At 46.7% G+C, this 21,035-nt stretch overlaps 3 protein-coding genes across 3 annotated transcripts; 2 read left to right on the top strand and 1 right to left on the bottom strand.

The window, feature by feature from the left end:
* Positions 1–11,402: 11,402 nt before the first annotated feature.
* LOC141164226 (histone H2A.J) lies at positions 11,403–11,820 on the bottom strand. The gene has a single exon (XM_073649352.1). The coding sequence runs from the start codon at positions 11,805–11,807 to the stop codon at positions 11,403–11,405; it is 405 nt and encodes a 134-aa protein (XP_073505453.1). The 5' UTR covers positions 11,808–11,820.
* A 291-nt stretch (positions 11,821–12,111) lies between these two features.
* On the top strand, positions 12,112–12,518 carry LOC141164227 (histone H2B 1.1-like). The gene has a single exon (XM_073649353.1). The coding sequence runs from the start codon at positions 12,138–12,140 to the stop codon at positions 12,516–12,518; it is 381 nt and encodes a 126-aa protein (XP_073505454.1). The 5' UTR covers positions 12,112–12,137.
* Positions 12,519–14,278: 1,760 nt separating this feature from the next.
* On the top strand, positions 14,279–15,196 carry LOC141164228 (histone H4). The gene has a single exon (XM_073649354.1). It carries the CDS (start codon positions 14,279–14,281, stop codon positions 14,588–14,590), a length of 312 nt encoding a protein of 103 aa, XP_073505455.1. The 3' UTR covers positions 14,591–15,196.
* Positions 15,197–21,035: the final 5,839 nt, after the last annotated feature.

Here is a 21,035-nt window from a genome sequence, read left to right on the forward strand (position 1 = left end):
ATGCAGGATGTCACTTGCCCCCCCTATATAATGCCCCATGCAGGATGTCACCTACCTCCCTTATAATGCCCCATGAAGGATGTCATTCCCCCCCCTATTAATGCCCCATGCAGGATCAGGAAGTCACCCCTCCCTTATAATGCCTCAAGCAACCATACATAAAAAAAAAAAAAAATCAAATACTCACCTCACTTCTCATCTGCTGCTGCTCTGGACTCCAGCGTCGCCGACGTCTTCCCGCTCTGCTCTGTGACGACTCAGGAGAGGGCATGGTGGAAAGACGTCACCTCGCCCTCTGAGCTGAGACGTCAGTCAGAGGACACGGAAGACACCGGAGCTGCTGCGGAGGTACAGGGAGGGGTAAGTATTGTGCCGGCTGCCGGGGCCCTGAGCAAGCGGGGGGGAGCGGGCTCTGACACCGCTCTCCTCCGCTCACGGGTCCGAAAGCGTGGTGGGGAGCCCGACGGCGAGTGGGCCTCCCCGCCTGTTCAGGACCACGGCACTTGCCTGGGTGCTGGCGCCGGGCCTGCTCCAACCCTCGAACCTTTCACAGCCCCTCTGCCCACTCTTGGAAAAACTCCACTTCTGCACCACGTCCTCACCATTCACACATTAAGGCTGAGTGCCCACAATGCGCTTTTTAATCGTTTCCTCAGCGGCAAACACGCTGCAGAAACGCTTAAAAAACGCATGGTAGAAGGCCTGCCATGTTCCCCAATGATAATCCGCATGTGCTGTGCACATGCTGCGGAAATTTCCGCTGCGGATTATCATTGTGGAAAAAAACGCAGCACTACCAATTATTTTGCGGAAGCGCTGCGTTTTCACCGCCATTGACTTGTATTAGAACGCATGTATTCCGCTTCACTAGATAAGCACATGCAGAATACATGCGTTCAATGTGCGGATGGTACCCAGGTGTGGAGGAGAGGAGACTCTCCTCCGGACCCGGGTACCATAGAAAACTGTAAAAAAAAAAGAATAAAAAATAAATATTATACTGTACTTACCTTCTGATGGCCCGTGGTGCGCTCGTCCTCCCTTGCCGGCAGATCGCGATGGACTGGAGGACCTGCGCTGACGTCATAGTCATGTGACGGGTCACGCGATGCTGACGTCGGCAGTTCCTTCAGTGTACCGCGATCTGCCGGCAGCCAGGACGGAGGGAAGCAAGACTCCGGGGGCCATCGGAAGGTAAGTATAGATTTATTTTTTATTTTTAAACATTCTTTTGGTCACAGTATATAAATCCATGCCGGTTGCATGGATTTATATAGTGTGACCAAGTTGACAAGCACTTTCCAAGTGATGCTAAAAGCGCTTGGAAAGCGCTTGTCAACCTGCATGCGGAAATGCATGTGAAGAACGCTTCATATCCGCATGTCCCTGGCAGGAAAAACACATGTACAATCCGCAGGCGTTTTTTCTGCCAGGGAGATGCAGAAACTCTCAGGAAAAATCCGGAGCATTTCTGCATCGTGGGCACATAGCCTAACAGTTCCAATCAAACACCATATCACACACATAGCCATCAGCTTTTGTTTTGGCCAAAAGATTTTTTTAAGCCGCCACCACGACAAGGTAGACTCTTTTGACAGGGCCCTACTCTGCTCTAGCCTATTAAAAATTTGTTAAAATATTCAATACTCTTTTAGGTATATTTTTATTTATTTTTCTTTAAGGGAATGTGTCACATACATTTTTAAAAATGACCAATAATATCACATACAAGGAACAAATACCGCCACACCATGACCCAACCACATAGTGACAGAATAATACCACATACAAGAAAATACTGCCACACAATGACCAGATCACATATTTCCACCACATAGTGACCGAATAATACTAGATACAGGTGACAAATACCGCCACACCATGACCAGACCACATATTACAACCACATAGTGACCGAATAATACCACATACAAGAAAATACTGCCACACAATGACCAGATCACATATTTCCACCACATAATGACCGAACAATACCAGATACAGGTGACAAATACTGGCACACCATGACCAGACCACATATTATCACCACATAGTGACCGAATAATACCACATACAGGCAACAAATACCACCACACCATGCCATAACCACATATTACCACCACATAATGACTCACTACTACAATAGTGATTATTAATAAAAAAAACACAATATTAATATTACAATAAGTGCCATTATACACACAAGCTTTATATATAGTGTCAATGTACAGATAATACAGTGATCACTGGTGATATTATACACAGCAGCTCTGTATATAGTGTCAATGTAAAGGTAATACGGGGATCTCCAGTGACATTATATACAGGAGCTCTGTATATAGTGTCAGTGTACAGGTAATACAGGGATCAACAGTGACATTATACTCAGGAGCTCTGCATATAGTGTCAATGTACATGTAATACAGTGATCACCGGTGACATTATACACAGTATCTCTGTACATAGTGTAAGTGTACAGGTAATACAGTGATCACTGGTGACATTTTACACAGAAGCTCTATAAACTGTATACTATATACAGTGTAAGTGTACCTACTGTATCCTCACCCATCCCTTGAAGACTGTGAGGCGTCGTGGGCAGGGTCCTCTCTCTTCCTGTACCAGTCGATGACATGCATTGTTCAAGATTATTGTACTTGCTTTTTATTATGTATACCCCGTTTTCACATGTAAAGCACCATGGGATAAATGGCGCTAAAATAATAAATCATTATATAGTGTATAGTGTACAGGTAATACAGTGATGACCGGTGACATTATACACAGGAACTCTGTGTATAGTGTACAGGTAATAGTGATCACCAATGACAGTATACACCAGAGCTCTGTACATAGTATACAGTCTATAGTGTAAGTGTACAGGTAACACATTGACTCACCAGTGATGTCTCTAGTTGAAGTCCTTCATCTTCATTTTTCCTCTTCATCCAGCGCAGCCCGCCATCACTTCTTCCAGACAGGACTCATCTCTACAGAAAATAACACACAGTTATCTAGAGCACCGCTTCCAGAGAACATTCCCCACTCCCCCCCCAACTTCTACACTACGCAGCTGAGTACAGACATGCACCCACCATTAATATATAGTAACTTATTAGGCAGCCCACCATTCCAAATATAAATTGTAATCCATGACAGTGCCCCCACTAACTATAAACAGTCAATTTCCCCACCCAATAAATATATAAATTAATTAGCACCTGTACTCTTTCCCCCAATTCATTACCAGTCACACTCCTGCATCCTTAATGCCCCCACCCTTTACCTCCCTCTCCCTCGATTCATTATATTTACATGCCCCTCTCCGCCTAAGTTCATTATGTCATGTCCTCTCTCTCCCACCCCCACCCTCTACTCATTAGCAACTGCTCTCCCTCACCCTCAATTCATCATCATTTGTTCTCCCCGACCCTAAATACAGCATCATTTGCTCTCCCCCACACTCAATATATAATTTACTCTCCCATCCCCCAGTCTGAATACATAATCATTTATAACCATAATCCTACAACCCTCAATTCATCGTTATTTGGTCTCCCCCACCGTCAATTTATCATTCATTGCTGCCCCCACTCCCAATTCATCATCATTATCTCTCCCCCACCCTCAATTCATCAGTTGCTCCCCCCATTCCTTAGTCTCAATACATCATGATTTACTCTCCCCACCCTCAGTTCATTACCATTTGCTGTCCCCCATCCCCAAGTCTCAATTCATCATCATTTGCCATCCCCTATCTCCCACCCTCAATTCATCATTCATTGCTGCCCCCACTCCCAAATCATCATTTTCTGTCCCCCACCCTCAATTCAACAGTTGTTGTCCCCCACCTCAATACATCATCTTTCACTGTCCCCGTCCGCCACCCTCAATCCATCATTATTTGCTGTCCCCTGTCCCACACCCTCAATCCATCATCATTTGATCCTCCTCAAGCCCATGTAATGAATTTTATTAAAAAAAAAGAAAATGAAGTATTTCATACTTACCTCTGATACGATCCCCTACAGGTGCAGCTTCACTTCTGGTACCCTCCTGGTGAGTGTACATGCCAGTGCATGCGTGATGACGTCATTGCGTACGCGCCGTCACCAGCGAATCACAGAAGCGGAGGAGGGATTACCTTGGAGCTTCAAGGCTGTTCCGTGGAGCTCCAGGAGGGTTCGCTGCACCAAGTGTGCGCTCTCGATGCACACTGCACTTTTAAGTCCTGGGGCCCAGTGAGCACAAGCTCAAGAGGGGGCACCCGGACTGTGTCCAGCCTCTCCTCTTTACTTCTGATCACTGGGCCACATACAACAGTAAGGGCAGTAATGCCCTGATGGCAGCCCTGTCTATGAATAATATAGAGAGATGGACAGCACTAAGCATTGGAATATAGAGATCAGAGGTGCTGACATACGGACGATACTTTCTCTAGGGCTAATGGTCAAAACCGAAATAATGTAAGCAAACAAAAGACAAACTGATATGTATAATACTATTATGCAAGGCATGTGCCTAACTGGCAATTACATGATTTTGCAGGAAACAATAAATAAAAAAGCTCCACCAAAAAATGCAACAATCAGGACAGCAACAAAGTTTAATCAGAAGCCTGTGCTGCAGAAGAAAGTAACTCTAGATAATGGAATAATGTAATGCAATTGCAGGCAAACACCGGGGACAACAGATTGAGATGCTGCATAAGGCCTCTGAAAAGAAGAAATTGAGAAATGTTCTGCAGAAGCTGATCATTGTAATGAGGACTAAGGAAGGAGTCCAAAGTCTGAGTACAGGAGAAGTCAAGACGGTCACTGCTGCATCCTGAAAGTTGGATGTGTTGGGAAGGTTGGCAACAGCATGTCAGGACTGTTCTGTAGGAATATCTAAAAGCTCTAACAAAATACATTAGTAGCAGATGTAATACATAGGGCATATCGATTCCATTATTGCAGACTTGGAGGCATAGGTTAGGTTATGTACAGTGGGTATGGAAAGTATTCAGACCCCTTTAAATTTTTCACTCTTTGCTTCATGGCAGCAATTTGGTAAATTTTAAAAAGTTCTTTTTTTTTCTCATTAATGTACACTCTGCACCCCATCTTGACTGAAAAAAACTGAAATGTTGAAATTTTTGCAAATTAATTAAAAAAGAAAAACTGAAATTTCAAATGGTCATAAGTATTCAGACCCTTTGCTCAGTATTGAGTAGAAGCCCCCTTTTGAGCTAGTTCAGCCATGAGTCTTCTTTGGAATGATGCAACAAGTTTTTCACACCTGGATTTGGGGATCCTCTGCCATTCTTCCTTGCAGATCCTCTCCAGTTCCGTCAGGTTGGATGGTGAACTTTGGTGGACAGCCATTTTCAGGTCTCTCCAGAGATGCTCAATTGGGTTTAGGTCAGGGCTCTGGCTGAGCCAGTCAAGAATGGTCACAGCGTTGTTCTGAAGCCACTCCTTTTGTTATTTTAGCTGTGTGCTTCGGGTCATTGTCTTGTTGAAAGGTGAACCTTTGGCCAAGTCTGAGGTCCAGAGCACTGTGGAAGGTTTTCATCCAGGATATCTCTGTACTTGGCCGCATTCATGTTTCCTTGAATTGCAATCAGTCGTCCTGTCCCTGCAACTGAAAAACACCCCCATAGCATGATGCTGCCACCACGTTTCACTGTTGGGATTGTATTGGGCAGGTGATAAGCAGTGCCTGGTTTTCTCCACACATACCACTTAGAATTATCACCAAAAAGTTCTATCTTCGTCTCATCAGACCAGAGAATCTTATTTCTCATAGTCTGTGAGTCCTTCATGTGTTTTTGAGCAAACTCTATGCAGGCTTTCATATGTCTTGCACTGAGGAGAGGCTTCCGTCGGGCCACTCTACCATAAAGGCCTGACTGGTGGAGTGTTGCAGTGATAGTTGACTTTGTGGAACTTTCTCCCATCTCCGTACGGAATCTCTGGAGCTCAGCCACAGTGATCTTGGGGTTCTTCTTTACCTCTCTCACCAAGGCTCTTCTCCCATGGTTGCTCAGCTTGGCTGGATGGCCAGGTTTAGGAAGACTTCAGTGGTCTCAAACTTCTTCCATTTAAGGATTATGGAGGCCACTGTGCTCTTAGGAACCTTGAGTAATGCCGAAATTCTTTTGTAACCTTGGCCAGATCTGTGCCACAATTCTGTCTCTGAGCTCCTTGAGCAGTTCCTTTGAGCTCATGATTCTCATTTGGTCTGACATGCACTGTGAGCTGTGAGGTCTTATATAGACAGGTGTGTGCCTTTCCAAATCAAGTCCTATCAGTTTAATTAAACACAGCAGGACTCCAATGAAGGAGTAGAACCATCTCAAGGACGATCACAAGGAAATGGACAGCATGTGACTTAAATATGAGTGTCTGAACAAAGGATCTGCATAATTATTACCATGTGATATTTCAGTTTTTGTTTTTTAATAAATTTACAAAAATTTCTACATTTCTGTTTTTTTAGTCAAGATGGGGGCAGAGTGTACTTTAATGAGAAAAAAAAATGAACTTTTTAGAATTTACGAAATGGCTGCAATGAAACAAAGAGTGAAAAATTTAAAGGGGTCTGAATACTTTCCGTTCCCACTGTATAATTAAGTGTGTCATTAAGAGTGCCTTAAGTACTACTAAGATCGACTGCTTGCAGCTCTCTTTGCAATTGCTGACCAATGATCTCCTGGATGTGCTCAATGGGAGACAAGTCAGGAGACATTGCAGGCCATTGTAGTACACACATGGTCAAAATTGTTGGTACCCCTCATTTAATGAAATAAAAACCCACAATGGTCACAGAAATAACTTGAATCTGACAAAAGTAACAATAAATTACAATTCTATGAAAATGAACAAATGAAAGTCAGTCATTGCTTTTCTAAATTATTATTTATTATTATTGCGTCATTTATTCCATGGCGCTTTACATGTGAAAAAGGGGTATACATAACAAAAACAATTACAACAATCTTGAACAAAACGTGACGGCGACTGGTACAGGAGGAGCGAGGACCCTGCCCACGAGGGCTCACAATCTACAAGGGATGGGTGAGGATACAGTAGGTGAGGGTAGAGCTGGTCGTGCAGCGGTATGGTGGAGCGATGGTTACTGCAGGTTGTAGGCTTGTCGGAAGAGGTGGGTCTTCAGGTTCCTTTTGAAGGTTTCCACGGTCGGCGAGAGTCTGATATGTTGGGTGTAGAGAGTTCCAGAGTAGGGGGGATGCATGGGAGAAATCTTGTATGCGATTGTGGGAGGAGGAGATAAGACGGGAGTAGAGAAGGACATCTTGTGAGGATCGGAGGTTGCGTGCGGGTATGTACCGGGAGACTAGGTCACAGATGTATGGAGGAGACAGGTTGTGAATGGCTTTGTATGCCATTGTTAGGGTTTTGACAAGCAATGAAAAACAATTACAATAATGTCAGTTTTAATTTGCGTTATTAAAAAGTAATAAACATCACAAATCAGCAAATAACAGACATATTTGGTGTCTCTGTAATCCTAACGACCAACAACACAACACAGCGATCAGATTATTTACGGGGATTGGTAAATGGTTTAAAAAACTGGCGTGATTGATATTTTTTCTATATTAAACCCATAAAAAATGTAATAAAATGTAACGCTGAGGCCGTGTTCAAGCGCAGGGCTGCCATCAGCACATTACTGACCTTACTAGTGTATGGGGCCCAGTGAGCAGAAACAAAGAGGAGGTACTCGGACCACAGAGCTCCTGTGCATAATGTCACTAGTGATGACTGTATTACCTGTACACTATTTACAGAGCGCCTGTGCATAATGTCACTAGCGATCACCGTATTACCTGTACACTACATACAGAGCGCCTGTGTATAATACCACTGGTGATCCCTGTATTACCTCTACACTATATACAGAGCACCTGTGTATGTCACTAGTGATCACTCTATTACCTGTACACTATATACAGTGTGCCTGTGTATAATGTCACTAGTGATCACTCTATTACCTGTACACTATATACAGAGCGCCTGTGTATAATGCCACTGGTGATCCCTGTATTGCCTCAACACTATATACAGAGCACCTGTGTATAATGTCACTAGTGATCACTGTATTACCTGTACACTATTTACAGAGTGCCTGTGCATAATGTCACTAGTGATCACTGTACTACCTGTACACTGTATACAGAGCACCTGTGTATAATGCCACTGGTGATTCCTGTATTACCTGTACATTATATACAGAGCTCCTGGGTATATTGTCACTGGTGTTCCTTGAATTACAAGTAAACTGACACTATATACAGATAACCTGTGTATAATGTAACTGGTTATCCATGTACAATATATATAGTGCTCCTGTGTATAATGTCACCAGTGATCACTATATTACCTGTACATTATATACTATATATAGAGCTCGTGTATAATGTCACTGGTGATCACTGTATTACCTGTACAGTATACACTATATACAGAGTACCTGTGTATAATGTCACTGGTAATCCCTGTACACCAGGGGTAGGCAATTCATTTTCCAGAGGGGCAACATGAGAGACCGTGAGTGTTGTGGAGGGCCAAACCAGTAGGCTGAAATTAACTGCTCAATATTAATAACATATTAATTATAATTACTTTATATTAATTGTATCACTTAAAATTGAGCAGAATTAAGTATGCTGACATCCCCTATATACCATTTGAGCACACACACAGCCTCCTATATATACCGTAAGAACCTCCACACAGCCTCCCCATGTCCAGCAAGACACCCCCCATGGCCAACTCCCAATGTCAAGCAGGAGACCCCTATAGCAAACTCCCAATGTCCAGCAGGAGACCCCCATGGCCAACTCCCAATATCCAGCAGGAGACCCCCATGGCCAACTCTCAATGTCCAGTAGGAGATCCCCATGTCCAGCAACTGACCCCCCATGGCCTCTGCATGTCCTGCAACTGATCCCCCATGGCCTCCCCATGTCCAGCAACTCACCCCCATAGCCATGAAAAAAACACCAGCACCTCACCACGCTCCCGTTCCCCCGGCGCTGTGCCTCTCTCTGCTCCAGTCGGCAGTGCACTGCTCAACTGAGCTGACGCGATGACATGACGTCAACGCATCAGCTGTCTCACTCGGTGATTGGTGGAAGAAGGGGCTGGCGGCGCCATCTTCCACCAGTGCAGTCACGGCTGTCTGCATCCTGAGGATGCACATAGCGGTGACAAGAGGGCAACGGACAGGCAGGGGAGCGTGCAGTGCGACCAGCAGACCACGGCTGTCTCGGTCCGCGGGCTGGACGGGGACAGCCACAGGGACGGATGTGGCCCGCAGGCCGCACTTTGCCCAGGCCTGCTGTACACTATATACAGAGCTCCTGTGTATAATGTCACTGGAGATCCCTGTATTACCTGTACATTTACACTATATACAGAGCTCCTGAGTATAATGCCACTAGTGATCCCTGTATTACCTGTATACTGACACTATATACAGAGATCCTGTGTATAATGTCAGTGGTGATCTCTGTATTACTTGTACACTGACACTATACACTGTATACTATATACAGAGCTACTGTGTATAATTGCACTTATGGTAATATTATTTTTCGCTTATATTCCTCTGTTACACACCCTTCGCTCCCCAGACCGGTGGAGGCAGCTGATCGATGGTGAACTCCAAAGACTGATCTATTCCTAGGTCTGAATCTGTCATTAATGGAGAAGACAATCACTTGCTTATCACAGTGGGAACAGCTGCCAAGATAAATGAGCAAAGCACAATATGGAGGGAATACAGCACTATATGGATGAATACAGCGATATATTCAGGGTAAACAGTACTATGTATATGGGGGTATATAGCAGGAGATGGAGGATATATATCACTTTATAGGGGTATACACCAGGATGTAGAGGGTATATAGCACTATATAGGGGTATAAAGCAGGATATAGAGGGTATATGGCACTATATGGGAGTATACACCATTATATGGAGGGTATACATCAGGATGCGGAATGTACACGGCACTATGTGGAGGATATATAGCTGAATACGGAGGTATATAGCACTATGTGGGGGTATACAGCAGGATATGGAGGGTATATAGTACTACATGGGGGAATACAGCAGGATATGGAGGGTATATAGTACTACATGGGAGTATACAGCAGGATATGGAGGTATATAGCACTATATGGGGGTTGATTGGCTGAGCCCTGAATATGAAATCCCTGCACAACGGCTGATAGTTCCTCCCGCTCTTTGTTCTCCTCAGTGTCACACGTGGTGCAGAGCGCTATATGGAGGGTAATAACATCATGTGGCCGTATACAGCGCTATATGGAGGGTAATAACATCATGTGGCCGTATACAGCGCTATATGGAGGGTAATAACATCATGTGGCCGTATACAGCGCTATATGGAGGGTAATAACATCATGTGGCCGTATACAGCGCTATATGGAGGGTAATAACATCATGTGGCCGTATACAGCGCTATATGGAGGGTAATAACATCATGTGGCCGTTTACAGCGCTATATGGAGGTATTATAGAGCGCTATATGGAGGGTATGTGGTGCTATTTAGGCATAGACAGCATCACAAGGAGGAATACAGCACTATACTGAGTGTATGAGGCATTACATCATGGTATACAGCACTATAAGGAGGTATTACACTATATGGAGGAATACTGTGCTGCACGGAGGGTATAATCTTTTTATATAGCGCCAACATATTCCGCAGCGCTTTCCGTACATCTTCATCGCTGTCCCCATTGGAGCTCACAATCTGAATTCCCTATCAGTGTCTTGACCGCATCCTGTGCAGGAATACAGCCCTGTATGGTGGTATAAGGTTCCTATACAGCGCTATATAGAGGTACATAGCACATGGTGGAGTACAGCACAATATGGGGTGTGTATATATATGGATATCTCACCCCCATATAAACCACACTGTGCTGCCACATGGGAGGTGAGGACGGTGCAGTAACAGGGTCACACTGCAGAGCTCAGTGCTGCCATCAGGAGGGCATCTGCCCACATTACACGCCATCTCCTCTAGTGCACGGTGCCAGTCACAGATCATGGACCAGACAGCGGCTTTATTACTCAGCACCTCACACTACAAGACATGGCGGGTGAGGATGGAGCCGATATCGGAGCAGTCAGTGCCAGGTCATAGACCATTAGTGCCACTGTGCCAACCCAGTAGTGTCAGGATTATACCCACTGCCTGGTGCAGCTATATCCCCCGTATGCTCCGATGTTACACAGATCTGTACATACAGAACATCACCCCCGAGATCAGCGGCGCCAGCTCTTGTGGTGACGGTGTGGGTGGCTCTTAGAAGAGCCTTTGGGTTGTGTGGATGATACAGGATCGGCTGCAGCGCTCACTTGCTCTTGCCTGACTTGCTGCTCACCTTGCTGCTCTCGGTCTTCTTGGGCAGCAGCACGGCCTGGATGTTGGGCAGGACGCCCCCCTGGGCGATGGTCACCCCACCCAGCAGCCTGTTCAGCTCCTCGTCATTGCGCACGGCCAGCTGCAGGTGGCGGGGGATGATGCGGGTCTTCTTGTTGTCCCGGGCGGCATTGCCGGCCAATTCCAGGATCTCAGCGGTCAGATACTCCAGCACAGCAGCCAGATAGACCGGAGCGCCGGCGCCCACCCTCTCAGCATAGTTACCCTTGCGGAGAAGCCTGTGCACACGACCGACCGGGAACTGCAGTCCTGCCCGGGATGAGCGGGTCTTGGCTTTAGCACGGACCTTCCCTCCTTGTTTGCCGCGTCCAGACATCACTGCACTCACAGATATCAGCAGATAAGAGAAGTCTCTTGTGTGAGAAGTGTGATGACTCCTGCTCTTTTTATAAGCTGCTGCTGCCCCGCCCTCCTCTCCTGCCATTGGCTGGATCTGAAGTCACCTATAGAAACAAGACTTGTGGAAACACCAATGAGCTGCAGTGGGCGGAGATTATTAGTGAACATTGGTCACATGACTTTCTCACCCAATAGTACAGCGATCTGACAGCATTGCTCATTTGCATGGCCGTTCTATAAATATGGCCGCTCTGGGAGGAGCAGGATTATTCTCTTTCTTCAGTGAAGAGAACATTCTGCTATCATCATGCCTGAACCTGCCAAGTCTGCACCAGCAGCCAAGAAGGGCTCCAAGAAAGCTGTGACCAAGACTCAGAAGAAGGACGGCAAGAAGCGGAGGAAGAGCAGGAAGGAGAGCTATGCCATCTATGTGTACAAGGTGCTGAAGCAGGTCCACCCTGACACCGGCATCTCCTCCAAGGCCATGGGCATCATGAACTCCTTTGTCAATGACATCTTTGAGCGCATTGCAGGGGAAGCCTCCCGCCTGGCTCACTACAACAAGCGCTCCACCATCACCTCCCGGGAGATCCAGACCGCTGTGCGCCTGCTGCTGCCCGGAGAGCTGGCCAAGCACGCCGTGTCCGAGGGCACCAAGGCCGTCACCAAGTACACCAGCGCCAAGTGATCTGCTCCAAGCTCTGTACCCACAACCCAAAGGCTCTTCTAAGAGCCACCCACCCCGTCTACATCAGAGCTGTGGCTGCTTGTCCGTGTCTTGCTCCTCTCCCTGGGGAACATGAGGCTGCACTGACTGGTACCTCGTGTGTTAGCAGGAGGGCCATTTTGGGTCAATACTTCCAGCCATAGAGGGCAGGAAGGGATTAGAGGATGATAGATGGGGAGGATGAGTTATAGTGGGATGTGGAACATTAGGATAAGTCTGATAATAGAGGAGCAGGTGCCGGCAGCCATAGATACTCGCTCACCCTTCACTAGCAGCAGGGGTCTGATATAGAATTAAAAAGTCACTTTTAACAGATTATTTTAACACTGCAGCTAAACCAACAATAATCTAAACAGACACAAAACCTGCATATAAAGTGCAAAAGTCAATAATAAACCATATTACAGTCTCACCAGTTGTAGTCTTCTGAAGAGGCTGTCCATATAAACCCTGTCGTGTCCTGACAAGGACTTTACCCAAATGTGGTCTATCCTGCTTGTAATGTCTCCATACAAACCCGAGACATCACTAGCGGGATAGACCGCACTTTGGTTCTGTCCTTGTCCGGACGGGAGACCTGCTCGGGGCACTACAGGGAAATTAGGGAGCCCTCGTCTCCATGCCCCTCCTGATTATATGGACGGCCTCTTCACAACTCTACAAGTGGTGACAGTACCATTTTTATTATTGCACTGGTTGACTTTTGCACTATATGTTTTGTATCTGTTTAGATATCTATCTGTTGGTTTAGCTGCAGTTATAAAATTCTCTATTAAAAGTTACTTTTTATATATCGGATCCCTGGTGCTAGTGATTTACCTTGATGGGATCATTGTGCCCCTTGTGGGTTATTGCTGTTTCTATAGTTCACCCCTCACTCGTGGAATCCTGTTCTCTCCCAGAATACTGGGTCCTAGTGCCCTCTGTTTCCATTGTTCTGCTGCCAATAGATGGAGATGGGCTGTTAACTCTTTCAGTACGTTTCCAGCACTTTCTCGCTGATCCTCCTCTGATGTTACACACCTTTTGCTCCGCAGACTGGTGAAGGCACCTGGTCAATAAGCTCCTAAAGATTGATCGATTTCTAGATCTGAATCTGTCACTGAGAAGCCGATCACTTGTTTATTGCAGCAGAACCTGCCGCTGAGATAAATGAGCACAATATGGAGGGTATAAAGCGCTTCATGGAGGAATACAGCCGTATATTAAAGGTATACAGCACTATATGGAGGGTATATAGGGGTATACAGCAGGATATGGGGGATATATAGCAGTATATGGAGGGTATACAGCACTATATGGGGAAACTGTATATGGAGTTTATACAGCGCTCTATAGGGGTATACAGCAGGATATGGAGCTTATACATCACTGGATGGAGGAGAGTATATAACTCTATAGACCTCACAGTGAGTTATTTCCAGGTGTCACAGTGTAATTCCTCCGAGCAGGATGTCACCAGAGAGGAATCAGGGCTGTGACTATTTCCACCATCACAGTAGAAGCAGGAAAATACCAGGACAATGAGCGGGAAATTCAAAATCACTAACAGCTCTGTGCTCGGCCAATCAGAGGAAGGGGCGGAGCTGATAATGCAAATTCCTTTCCATCCCCGCCCTGGAAGCGCGTCACCTCTGCAGTCCTCTTTCTGGTCCCCTCACGCTCTATATAAAGGAGGACTGCGCACTGTCAGTCATAGCTTTCTGCTGACTGCTTGGAAGATGTCTGGTCGCGGCAAAGGAGGGAAAGGTTTGGGGAAGGGCGGTGCCAAGCGGCACAGGAAGGTTCTCCGTGATAACATCCAGGGCATCACCAAGCCTGCCATCCGCCGTCTCGCCCGCAGAGGAGGAGTCAAACGCATCTCCGGCCTCATCTATGAGGAGACTCGCGGCGTCCTGAAAGTCTTCCTGGAGAACGTGATCCGTGACGCCGTCACCTACACCGAGCACGCCAAGAGGAAGACCGTCACCGCCATGGACGTGGTGTACGCGCTCAAGCGCCAGGGCCGCACTCTCTACGGCTTCGGGGGTTAATAACAACACAAAGGCTCTTCTCAGAGCCGCCCACATCTTCTGAGGAGGAGCTCCTGCTGCTGGGGAGGGCGAGGGGCTGGAGACCCCCTGTGCTGGGGTGACTGCAGGCTGCTGCTCCAGGGGCGGCTGGAGACATCGCGGGCGCTAATGGGTTAACACTGAGGAGCTGCCTGTGGGCGGAGCCATAGCCCTGCTGAGCGCTGATTGGCTGAGCACTGAGTGTGTGATTCCTGCACTGAGGCTGATCTCTTCTGCTCTGTGTTCTCGGTGTAACATGTGGTGTCAGGATGGCGGCTCTTGTCGGGCTGGGAGCTGTGACTACATATCTGATGGATGTGATTTATTCAGCACTATGTGGTGGTATATGATACTTTTTGGGGTATACAGTAGTATTTTGAGGGTAAAGCCCATCATGTGGCCGTATACAGCAGTATGTGGAGGTGTCCTGCAGTGTTTGGGGCAGAGCAGCATATGAGGATTATACAGGCTCTACTGGAGGTATACAGTATGGGGGTGAGAAGCAGATGGGTATACAGCACTAGATGAGCGGCGTTACCAAGGAAACTTGTCTTTAAAATCTTCCATCTTGTTCCCTGAATTAACCATGTGCATAGATTATTCTCCATGTCTCCCCCAACCTTGAAGAACAAGTTCTGTCCTCTGCATGGCTGCAGGCCATCTCCATTGTGCTGTCAGGACCACCCTGAATACTTGCAATTCCTTTGTTTCCTGTCTATATAAACCTGTGTTAATAAGCAGAAATTTCCATTGCTATTTTGCAGATAACTGTATACACAGTGTGTTTAAAACAATTGTGAAAAAGCTGAATCCTCGTAGCATTTCTTTCCATATACAGAGGCATTGGGAGCTATACACTCAATTCCAAATGAAAACATGAACAAGATGTCAATTTTTAAACTGAAAATGATAATAATGCCTGCATTCTCATTTACAAACTCAAATATTTTACATTTGTTTCCAGACTTCACTTTTCTGTTAATAACTGATCTTCTATTTAGTTGTATAGCCTTTATTTCTGATAACGGCTTTACATCTGTGTGGCATGGAGTCACTAACATCTGACCCAGGCTGACTGCACTACATTCCACAGCTCTTTTGCATTCTTAGGTTTTGTATCAAAAACAGCATAACATGACATCAATCTTGTTGGTCTGGAACCAGGATGTTGCCCGCTTTCTGGTGTGCATGAGGTCGTTGTCCTGCTGAAACTCCCATTTCAAGGGCATTTCCCATTCAGCATAAAGCAACATGATCTCTTCCAGTATTTTGATATATTCAAACTGGTACATGGTGCCTGGTATGCGATAAATGGGCCCAACGCCACAGTATGAGAAACATCCCCAAACCAGTCTGCTTGCATCTCCATGTTTTACAGTCTTCACAGTGTACCGTGGCTTGAATTTAGGGTTTGTGTCATCTCTCAAACTGTCTACGGCCTTTAGACCCAGTACAAGACAATCTTGCTCTCATCTGTCCATAGAATGTTGCGCCACTTCTCTTTAGTCCAGTCAATGTGTTTTTTGGCAAACTGTAATCTATATGTGTACAATGTTCTGAAGCAGGTCCACCCCGACATCTCCAAGGCCATGGGCTTCATGAACTCCTTTGTCAATGACATCTTTGAGCGCATTGCAGGGGAATCCTCCCGCCTGGCTCACTACAACAAGCGCTCCACCATCACCTCCCGGGAGATCCAGACCGCTGTGCGCCTGCTGCTGCCCGGAGAGCTGGCCAAGCACGCCGTGTCCAAGGGCACAAAGAGCCACCAACCACATCTACCCCAGAGCTATGGCTGTTTGTGTCCCGCCGAGTAGCGTAGCTACTGGGGGGTGGCAGAGGGTGCGGCAGCCTCGGGCCCCCACACTCTGAAGGGCCCACCCGGAGCTACGTTATGTTTAACTCTATCAGCCTGCGCCGATACAGTTAAACTCTGCTGCAGAGCAAGGAGACATGATCTGCATTATATTGAATGGGGTGCATTATACTAAATGGGGGTGCATTACACTAAATGGGGGTGTATTGCACTATATGGGGATGCATTATACTGAATGGGCTGCATAATACTTAATGAATTAGACTACATAGGGTTGCATTATACTATATGGGCTATGGGGTGCATTATGCTGTATGGGCTATAGGATGCAATTATACAGTATGAAGGTTTGTGTGGGGTCCATCCTGCTGTATGGAGAGGTGGTGGGGGTCACAGTTGGCATCACTACACTTTTTCAGGGCAGTTGAGGGGTGGGGTACAGTAGGGCCATATATTTTACAAATGCAATGAAAGGAGAATCTAAGGCTCCAGCAGGAGCAAAATTAGAGGGCGCACAGTGCGTGTAGTAACGGGGACACATATGGCAGCAGCGGATCAGTATTGGGGTATCAGCAGGATAAGGCGTTTGTCCTGGTTGGGGATAATTGTGCCTGAAATGTGAGAAGTCATATGTGTCTTTGCTGTAATCTTTGCAGCCGAGTCTTGGCTGGAAGAAGTTGCCATGTCGGTCTGGGCCAGATGGAAAAGACGGGAAAAGTGAATGACTCCACCAGAAAGAAGGTCATCTGTAAGTCACCATCTATAACTGTACTGTAACCTCTTACATGTTCTACAGGCCTGGTATCTACCACTATATGGTCACTATATGGTGGTAATATCATTGTTGGTCTTTGAATAGAGATTTCTTTTAGTAACAGCGCTGTCATCTGCTGAGGTTCTCCTACATCCACTATTAGTATTTGGTCAGTATTCAGTCAGTATTTTTTCTCAGGAGTGGAAGACAAAACCAGATGAGGAACAATCAGATTAAAGATATAATAGAAACAAGTGCAACAATTCTGCATTTATCATCCACTCTTGGTTTTGGCTCCCACTCCTGAGAAAAAATACTGACCAAATACTGATAGTGGGGCCGTGGCCTTAGGGTGCGCCATCATAGCTGTAATCAGGATTACCTTGAGGGGCCCACTCGGAAGTTTCGCCCCTCCTGACCCAAACCCTTAGCTACGAGGACATTACTGGCCTTGCTGGTGTATGGGGCCTGGAGAGCAGAAGAAAAGAGTGGAGGCCAAGGACCCCGCTCTTTTGCTTCTGCTCACCGGGCCCCAGGGTATAATAATGCATTGTGCGCCGGTGGTGCACATCTCTGCTCTGGAAGCTTTCCTGGAGCTCTGCAGCCGTCAAAACAGATCGGGCGCACAGCTCCGGGGACGCTCCCTTTGCCACTTCTGTGATGCGCTGGTGACGGCGCCTAAATGATGAAGTCATCGCGTAGCCGACGGCATGTACACGTGCCAGGCTACCAGTCCAAAAGTGGTAAGAGAGGTAAGTATGGCATTTTTTTTAAATACAATTAACTAAATTGTAACAGCAAATAATGATGCATTGTGGGTGAGGGATGGGGAACAGTAAATAATGATGTATTGAGGTGGGGGGCACAAATAATGATGAATTGGGGGTGGAGGAAAGCAAATGTTGAATTGAGGGTGGGGGATGTGGACAGTAAATGATGAAATAAGGTTGGGGGACAGGTGACAGCAAATGACGTATTGAAGGTAGGGGACGGGGGACAGAAAATGATGAATTAAGGGTGGAGGACGGGCAGGGCTGCCACCAGGAATTTCAGAGCCCAATACTGGCAACATTTTCGAGCACCCTTGAGCTCCACTCAGGCTACACCACCGCTCCGCCTCCAACCCAGGGGCGGCTCCAGGTTCTTGTGGGCCCCTTTAACACATACCACGATTCATGATGCACAGATACCGCAGAGAAATATATATAGCTAACAGTCTATTCAGTAGGACTATCAGCTGTGTATCCACCTGACTTCTGCACAACACAACTGATGGTCCCAACCCCATTTATAAGGCAAGAAATCCCACTTATTAAACCTGACAGGGCACACCTGGGAAGTGAAGACCATTTCCGGTGACTACCTCTTGAAGCTCATCAAGAGAATGCCAAGAGTGTGCAAAGCAGTCATCAAAGCAAAAGGTGGCTACTTTGAAGATCCTAGAATATAAGACATATTTTCAGTTGTATCACACTTTTTTGTTAAGTATATAATTCCACATGTGTTAATTCATAGTTTTGATGCCTTCAGTGTGAATGTACAATTTTCATAGTCATGAAAATACAGAAAAATCTTTAAATGAGGTGTGTCCAAACTTTTGGTCTGTACTGTAGTAAAAGGCCAAAGATTTCACTTCTCACATTACATGAGCGATATCTATTGTAAATTCCACAATAGTTCAGAAACCGGCGAATCGCTCCACACAGAATACAGGCCCCCATAAAATGCTCCGCAATGCCTCATGCAGGCTGTTCCCCCCACATAATACCCATGCAGGCTTTTCCCCCACATAATGCCCCACGCAGGCTGTGCCCCCACTTATAATGCCCCATGAAAGATGTCACCCCCCTCCCTTATAATGCCCCATGCAGGATGTCACCCCCCTACCTTATAATGCCCCATGCAGGATGTCACTTGCCCCCCCCCCTTTATATAATGCCCCATGCAGAATCAGAAAGTCACCCCTCCCTTATAATGCCCCATGCCTCCATACATTAAAAAAAAAAATCAAATACCTCACTTCTTATCTTCTGCTGCTGCTCTGGACTTTAGCTTCACCGTCGTCTTCCCGCTCTGCGCTGTGAATGCTCAGGAGAGGGCACGGTGGAAAGACGTCACCTCGCCCTCTGACCTGAGACGTCACAGTCAGAGGACGCGGAAGACACCGGAGCTGCTGCGGAGGCACAGGGAGGGGTAAGTATTGTGCCGGCTGCCAGGGCCCTGAGCAAGCGGAGGGGAGCGGGCTCTGACACTGCTCTCCTCCGCTCACGGGTCCGAAAGCGTGGTGGGGTGCCCAAGGGCGAGTGGGCCCCTTTTTAGGTATATTTTTATTTTTCTTTAAGGGAATGTGTCACATACATTTTTAAAAATTACCAATAATACCATATACAAGGAACAAATACCACCACACCATGACCCAACCAAATATTACCACCACATAGTAACCGAATAATACCACATGCAAGAAAATACTGCCACACAATGACCAGATCACATATTTACACCACATAGTGACCGAATAATATCAAATACAGGTGACAAATACCACCACATCATGACCAGACCACATATTACAACCACATAGTGACCGAATAATACCACATTCAAGAAAATACTGCCACACAATGACCAGATCACATATTACCACGTCATAGTGACCGAATAATACTACATACAGGTAACAAAAACCACCACACCATGACAAAACCACATATTACCACCACATAATGACTGAATACTACAATAGTGAACATTAATAAAAAAAAACAATATTAATCTATATATATAATCGTCTTATCCCATCTGTCTGTCCAGGAAATCCCGCGTCACTCATTGGTCCGGCGGCGGCCAATCAGCGACGCGGTATTTCAGAAAAAAGATGGCGGCCGTTAGCGGCTCATCTGCTGGACGGAGGTCAGCAGTGATGCTGCAGGGAGATGAGCGACGCTAGCAGCAGAACTACCCCGACCGGCCCCGCTGACCTCCTTGTGGCTAACGTCGGAAATTCAGCGCCTTGGCCCGCTCATCTCCCGACAGCAAGTGTGAACGGAGTACCAGGTAGCGGTGCCGCCGGTCGGGATGCTTCTGCTGCGAGCAGCCGCTCATGTCCCGGCTTCTCGCAGCAGAAGGAGCCGCACAAGCAGCGCTGCTCCCGGGTCCACACTAAGACGATGCTGATTGGTCGCGGCCGGCCACCGCAACCAATCAGCAGAGCGGCGTTTAAATTTGCCGACTATATCGCTGATTGGTTGCGGTGGCCGGCCGCGACCAATCAGCAGAGCGGCGTTTAAATTTTCCACCCATCTCGCTGATTGGTCAGCGATATGGGCGGCAAATTTAAAAGCCGCTCTGCTGATCGGCTGCGACCAATCAGCAGAGCGGCTTTTAAATTTGCCGCCCATATCGCTGACCAATCAGCGAGATGGGTGGAAAATTTAAACGCCGCTCTGCTGATTGGTCGCGGTGGCGGGCCGCGACCAATCAGCGATATGGGCGGCAAATTTAAACGCCGCTCTGCTGATTGGTCACAGCCGGCCACCGCGACCAATCAAGGAGATGGGCTGCAAATTTAAACGCCGCTCTGCTGATTGGTCGCGGCTGCCGGCCGACCGCGACCAATCAGCGAGATTGGCGCCAAATTTAAACAACTTTCTGCTCATTGCGCCCGGTCGGCCGCATACATATTCTAGAATACCCAATGCGTTCTAATCGGGCCACCATCTAGTATTACAATAAGTGCCATTATACACACAAGCTCTATATATAGTGTCAATGTACAGATAATACAGTGATCACTGGTGATATTATACACAGCAGCTCTGTATATAGTGTCAGTGTACAGGTAATACAGGGATCAA

The sequence above is a fragment of the Phyllobates terribilis genome, unplaced genomic scaffold, assembly GCF_046119375.1.
Source record: "Phyllobates terribilis strain yellow unplaced genomic scaffold, ASM4611937v1 Scaffold_10__3_contigs__length_209671492, whole genome shotgun sequence".
NCBI classification, from domain to species: domain Eukaryota; kingdom Metazoa; phylum Chordata; class Amphibia; order Anura; family Dendrobatidae; genus Phyllobates; species Phyllobates terribilis.

What these genes read in the sequence shown, in the direction of transcription:
- LOC141164228 (XM_073649354.1), top strand. Translation starts at nt 14,279, where the DNA reads ATGTCTGGTCGCGGCAAAGGAGGGAAAGGTTTGGGGAAGGGCGGTGCC.
- LOC141164226 (XM_073649352.1), bottom strand. Translation starts at nt 11,807, where the DNA reads ATGTCTGGACGCGGCAAACAAGGAGGGAAGGTCCGTGCTAAAGCCAAG.
- LOC141164227 (XM_073649353.1), top strand. Translation starts at nt 12,138, where the DNA reads ATGCCTGAACCTGCCAAGTCTGCACCAGCAGCCAAGAAGGGCTCCAAG.